The following is a 6,851-nucleotide window of genomic DNA, read 5'->3' as shown; positions in this document are numbered from 1 at the left end:
AAAAAAAAACCAAAACAAAACAAAAAAAACCCCAAAACAACTGTCCCTAAAGATTTAGGAACTTCCTGCATTGGTTGGTAGCTTGGAATCTCCTGCATTGTTTCGTGGCTTGGACTTCCCTAAAGGGTGTTGCATACCTGCGTAAATTTATGTTGTATTCATTGCATGAAGGAGTGAGGAGCTAAGCACGTGTCCCAACATTTAGGTTATTTTTGATGTGCCTCTCCTTCCTCTGCTAAATACACCTCTTTTTCCCCATCCCTGTCCCTCTCATCCTCATGTTTTGAATGGCATGCTCTTTCACACCTTATCCAGAAAAATGTTGTAATAAATTATTTGAGTTGTTTATGTGTCAGATGACAGCTGAAAGTATATGCGAATGGCATCTCACGGTCTTTCTCATTTTAAGGGTGTCTTTAATATGAGRATAGATTTTTATTGAAATAAATCATTTTTACAAGGAGATTTCAGCCATTGGATTTATAGTAAGAAAGAAACTTTTTATTTATTACATTAGAAAGGCCACAGCTGGGAATACACCCATTAATGGACACAAACAGATGGATTTTGACAAGTCTGTGAACTATTCACATTCTTTTTTAGTAAATATTTTGCTATAATCCCAACTTGCAAATGTTACTTCAGAAACAAATATGTAACCATCTCAAGGCACAAAACTAAAGAGTGAATGTCCTTATTAAATTGTAATGAAGCACAATTAAGAGATACAGAAAAAAGGAMCTGCTTTCCAGAAACTGTCACTATGTTTCTGCCTGTATCCAATAAAGGATGGAGAGGCCAGTGTTCTTCAATGTTTTCATAAGCAGCTTGGATGCAGAACTTGAAGTTATACTAAGTAAATTTGCTAATGTTGCTAAATTGGGAGGAGCTGGTGACTTCCTTAAAGGTAGAGAGGTCCTGCAGAATATCTTGACAAAGTGGAGGGCTGGCAGTCACCAACAATAGTGCCAAGTGCCAGATTTTTCAGTTTCCAGATGTCTGGTGAGCAGAAGACCCCCATGAGAACAAGGGCTAGTGATTGTGAGACTTTTGTCAGCTGCTTACAGAGTGTTTTGTCTGACTCTTCATCCTGGTTGAGTGGTCTACAGCAGACTCCCACCGGATGTGTGCCTGGTTGGCCTTCCCCCTGATTCTTCCCTATATACACTCAACCCGTCAATCGTCACTGTCAACTCAACTCAATCGTCAACTCAACTCAATCATCACCGTCATCAAGCTCTAGATAATGAAAACATTCTCTAACCTACACAGCTATCCGACCACCACTCCTTCTTTGCCTATCCCTTCTGAAGAGTCTATAGCTACCCACTGCAGCACCCCCCTTGTCTGAGTCATCCCCACACATCTCTSTGATGGCAACTACGTCATCATTTTCCTGCTGCCCAGTGGCTTCCAGCTCCTCCTGTTTGTTGTCCATGCTGTGCGCACAGGTGTGGGTACACCTCAGYTGGGCTGTCAATGCCCCCATCATTAAACAAAAGAGTTCCTCTGCCTGGTCATACTCCCACAGCTRTGCTCACAGATGCCACCCAGTACCGGCATGAGAGCAGGGCTCACGCTGCAGGTGGCACCTGACTGGCAGCATGTTCCTGCCAGAGCTGTCTGGGCAGCTGTGCCAGCCGTGCCAGGTGTGGAGCTGAGCATGGCCGTGGCTTTCTGCCAGGTGGATGTCACWGCTCCCTGGCYRAGCTGGCACTGCCTCAGCACCCTTCTGTGCAAACTGCTGTGCCACACCCTGGGCACCAATGCTCCCTAAGGCCTTACATTTCATGTGAGGCCCCCAGCCAGCTGCTGTCATGGTAGATGTGGGTCCTGGAGGCTCAAAGCTCCTCGTTTCAGTTACTCTGAGTTAAATCCTTTGCTCCTGGCCCCTACCCCAGGCATAGGGGTTAGGGTATCTGTATAGATATGGTGAAGTGAGGATTTTCAGCAAAGGCCAGCACCAGTTCCATTTGTGGAAGTCACTGGAAGGAAGTCTGAGAGAAGGTAAATGTTCATCTTCAGAATAGCTCACTAAACAAAGCAGCAGAAAATACAGTATAGGCAGAGAAGTTGATAGTGAAAGGAAAATTATGGGAGGTGAATGGCTGGGCAATAATATAACTCATACTCAGATCATATACTTGCAAGAAAACCAGTGCTTAGCATACATTATTTCTCTTTAATTGTTAAACTTTAATTTGTAGATTTAAAATTTTACTGAACATCACTGTATTACTGGTRTCACAAGAAGTTTAAAATGACAACTGATTCCTCTTTTCTGCTTAATTTATTACTTCATTTACTGTATATTCTCTTACTTTTCTCAGTTGAGAATTTTCAAGCTCCATAACAGCATTGAGCCCACCAGCTTCCTTTGAATAAACAGGGAAATTATATAACAAAAAAGAAACAGTCAACATTCAAAATGTCAGTAATCAACCTTAATGTGCACAACTAAACATATATGCATTGAGCCTCTATGTGAATTTCTGCCACATGGTGAGGTGTTTGGGACTTGCCCAGTTTCTTTCCTGGGAAGAAACTTTTATAGCTTCATTATCAGCTAAAGATTTGGATCATTTGTTTTCCTACTAGTCACATTCAGAAAAATAAAGAGCTTCTCTAAAATCAGCAGAAACACTCTGAATTCTCATGTAAGGATGGGTTTTATCATCCTAACTAAACTCACTCCATCACTCCTGAGCATAAAGGAACATTCATAGAGAGTTCATAGAGAATTGGAAACATACTGTTTTATATCAGCTTGGCAGATGAGTGTTTTGGTAACTACATTTGTGTTCTGTGTATATCTCTAACAGCTCCAAGTGGTTTTGTTTCCRAACAAAACTATAACTTGATTATGGTCTGAAGTCAGCAGAGCACTTAAATGCAGTATAAATTAAAATTATTAAATATTTGAATCATATGCACTAGTCTGTTTTGTTACACTTGACTTCTAAACCAACAGTATATTCTTTTTAAAATATTAACTATTAAACCAGTATGGTTGCATGTGAGTTCATCAGAAAGAGGAAGACACCAGAATATACATATTTCTAACATAAAATAAATCAGAACATACTATTCCTAATGTTATTCAAATAGAGGATAAATGCATTCCAGAATATAGGTTAGACAAGACATCACCAAATAAAATTGACTCTGAAACATCTGGTTTGTTTTATACAAAACCATAAACATGCATAATTATTAAACAGGCTAAGCTGTTTCTTTGGAAGGCACCCTAAACAACAAGGACAGCAGGACAAGAGTTTAYAAAGCCAAGGCATATACATTAATTGTGACATGGCAGCATTTTAAAGAAACTATCAAATTCAGAGAGATTACAAAACAACTGGGATCAATTGTAGGTAGGAACTGTTTAAAATCTCTGGATTCTAGGTCAAAATAGAGGCTGTAATACAGGGCRGTCACTCTTGTACTCCTTTGTGTTGCTTTCTCTTAAGGGAGAATCATGACTTGTAGAGGGCTGGAACCATTATCTCTTATGGAAAGCATCATTTCGTGCAATCATCAGGGATCTTGAAACTGGGAAGAAGTTTATTGCTGTGACAGATCAGGCAACATATGGAAGGAAGTAAGATGTTCTCCAGAGACAAATTAAGTTTTTGCCAAGGCATTTTACTGAAATTTTGGAAAATAAACAGGTCATTAATTGAGTCCAGATTTAGCTACTGCAAATTGTGCAAAGATGTTGCAAGCCAGATGCTTTCCCCTATTTGTTTTTTACAATCCTTTCTATTTATAGATGCCCTTATTTGATGACTTACTTCTTTAATAGAGGGCATTGTTTTACACCGGAAGTCTCATCTCAGTTTTGCCAGTTGGTGCCTGACTAAAACATACATGTTCACACAATTGCAGGGGATGAAACACTCAGCAATAACATAACCAGGAAATAATCAGTTGGAAGAAGTTAATATTTAATTCTTCCCTGGGTTTCTTAGCACCTAACAGTTTTCAGCCTTTCTCTGTGCAGACCCTGCTAGTGAAATGGTGGAGGCATAGACACCTATCCCAAGGACAGTACCTTGTCTTGCCCATGAAGGTGTGAATACAATCTGTGTTGGTATTTCTCTGGCTTCTCAAGTTGTATGACACAGTCACTGATGTGCCTGTCAGCCCTGTGGCATAGCATAGCTTCAATTTGAACTCCAAATTAAGACTAGATCCCAAAATTGGAATGTCAGCCAAGTCAGCTAAACTGTATCCACTGACAGAAATACTTGAGAATAAGAAATACTCATTCCTTTTCTACTTAGGTTTCTTTTAGTCTGCAGAATGCAGGGACTATTTTATGCTCTATCCACACAATCTTGATTCATGTTATAAATAACATACTGAGTGAAAAGCATCTGTCCTGACTTCAAAGCAGTGAGTCTAGTGGAGATGCCTTCTAAAAGGATTGGGTCAGTCATACCAGGTCCCCGCACAGTCAAGACAGAAATAGATACCTCTGAAAGCAAGTCCTGTCATCCGGAAATAGATGTGTGAGGCAAGGGGAATGAATTGCCCTACGGGAGTGCTTATTTCTTGCCATAATCCTAGCCAAGTGACAGCACCAAAGACTTGCTTGCAGTGACAGACTGGGAAAAGCCATCTCTTTGGCTGCCACCTAAGTGCCTTTGATATGGAAATCAATGAACCACCAGCACTGCAGAAGTTTAATTTTAGAGATTGCTGCTTATAGCATCTCTGGCCTCTTTTTAAAGTAACTGCTCAAGTAAGCAAAGCAGGAGATGGAGCTGGCGAGGCACCTGTGACTTCAATGGCACTTGAGCATGCACTTAAAAGTACCTGTTCTGACAGTAACCTGCCAGTGTGCCTGAACCTTGCATAAGTGTATTTCTTCATTTCCAGTTTATTCTGGGGAGGCAGATTGAGAATTACACATCTTTAGAAGACATTCTGAAATCGTTGTAATAAAAGCTGTGTGATTTTACTTTTGAACCCTGACAGCTTTAGCTAAGGAACAGGGGCAGCAGCCATGCAGAATTCATAATGCGTGTTTTAAAGTACATTTTGACGTTCACTTTTCAAACTACTAGGTAGTTTTTCAATCTTTGAATATTTATTTTATTGTGTCCTCAGCCAGTGCAAAAGTCCATCAGGCTCAGGGATCCTGTTTTTCCCCACAGCTGCTAGTGAATGCCTAGGAAATAATATAAGAACATGACAAGTCTATGGCATGACCTATTAGCTTCCAGGTTTCAGTAAATAGCTCTTTGTTGATGTTGTTAACAGGGTTGCCAATTAGGAGCAAAGTGAACGGGAGGTTTGTGATGTGACTGTGCACTTCCTAGCTGAGCTACACCTAAGCTTGTGAGACACACAGACTGTTTCCTGTTTGAAATGTTCTGCAGACACGTAATCCCTCACATCACAATTGCTATTTTAGAAGTTATTTTCATGTCATTCCCAGGTGTCATGGCCAGAGTTGTCTCCCTGTCACTAGTCTGAGCAAAGTGAAGTGCCACTAATCTGAGTGAAGTGAGAACAAAGTTTATTTTTAAAACAAAACAGGCTTGCTAGTGGTTTGAAAGCAAAATATTCAGAGCTCCATTTGGTTTTAATTTATCATCCAACCTATTATGTTTGGTAACATATTAGGAACCAGTGAATATATTACTTGTCRTAAGCTCCCCAGGACATAAAAGGAGAAAAAATAGACTGAAATACATGAATCGCTGCTTCATTCTTTTGCAATCCAAGAACAGAGTACATATAAAGTACTTCAAAGCCAATTTCAGTCTCAGCTACTTAAGTGCAAATCCTGAGCACTTACAAGGCATACAGTGAATTCTGGTTAGGAGTAGAAGATCTCCACAGCAGCATGGTCTGGAAACTTCTTTCAGGACCCAGTTTTGCCTTAATTTCATGTCCTTATAGCTAAGAACAGCACTTGCCTGTCAAAATCTGATTGAACAAGAGGTGAGAAAAATTGGCAAACACAAACAGGACCAATCTTCTTCACAGGTCAGGTGTAATTTCAATTTTGCAATATTTTATTGCCCAACTTGAGATACTTCAAAGAGGTCTTATGGCCAGACTGAGGAAACCAACCTTCCCAGAAAGTCAGAGCTTTTCAAGTGTCATGAAAAATAGACCCAAGTTCCTTTTGAAGGTTTTGGCCAAGGAATTTTTCCAGTAAAACTACATTCCATAAACATGGAGCAACACCTTAAGTAGACAACAACAAATGAGGAACACCATGAGGTTGATTTGAAACAGAGCTTATATTCAGACAGAAGGGCAGGGAGAAAGCCTGTGAGAAGGATGTGATAGCATGCCAGGATAAACATGAGGGCAGACGGCAACATTTTCATCACTCTATAATTGAGAGAGTAAAAAGAAATTCACATCTGGAATGGAACTTATCAACCAACTCTCTTGGTGTGCCTATTTTGAGCAGAGGGGGAATCAGCAGAGGAAAGGTCTTGGTAAGTGGCTGCTGGAAGAGGGAATGGAAGGGAGTGATCTGGAGAGGGGAGAAATGAAGTACACCTGTGCTGGGAGCTGGAGGAGTGAGAAGCAATGTCTGCTGGAAAATAATTTACCTCTCCTGCATTGCTGCAGGTTGTACGCTTTCTCTGGCTTCCTCTGGCGCCTCTCTGGCACTTCCTGTGCTTCCATGCTGGAAACATTTTCCAAAGGCAGGCTGTGGGGAAGGAGAGCAGCAGGCTGCCTGCACTTTTTCTGGAGGAGCAGAGTGGTGGCTTGAAAGAGAGCTATGGAAAGCCCTTTCCTCTCTGTTGCTCCTGCTATTTGGTGGGGTTCCACTGTGTAAAAATAAAAACAACAACCTGCAGCTTTGTCCAGTGAGACAC

The 6,851-nt window shown here is 40.8% G+C and overlaps 1 protein-coding gene across 1 annotated transcript in view; it reads right to left on the bottom strand.

Annotated features, from left to right (window-relative positions):
- The window catches only part of LOC130576887 (translation initiation factor IF-2-like), a 15,724-nt gene extending 9,067 nt beyond the window's left edge, over nt 1–6,657 (bottom strand). The window contains exon 1 of the mRNA XM_057371860.1: nt 6,582–6,657. Coding sequence (XP_057227843.1) covers nt 6,582–6,657 — 76 coding nt within the window. The remainder of the gene's footprint in view (nt 1–6,581) is intronic.
- Nucleotides 6,658–6,851: the final 194 nt, after the last annotated feature.

Source organism: Malurus melanocephalus, unplaced genomic scaffold (genome assembly GCF_030028575.1).
Source record: "Malurus melanocephalus ecotype Western Australia unplaced genomic scaffold, MMel_1.1 scaffold_160, whole genome shotgun sequence".
Classification (NCBI taxonomy): Eukaryota; Metazoa; Chordata; class Aves; order Passeriformes; family Maluridae; genus Malurus; species Malurus melanocephalus.
The sequence above is the reverse complement of the archived record's forward strand: the minus strand, read 5'-3'. Positions and strand labels throughout refer to the sequence as shown.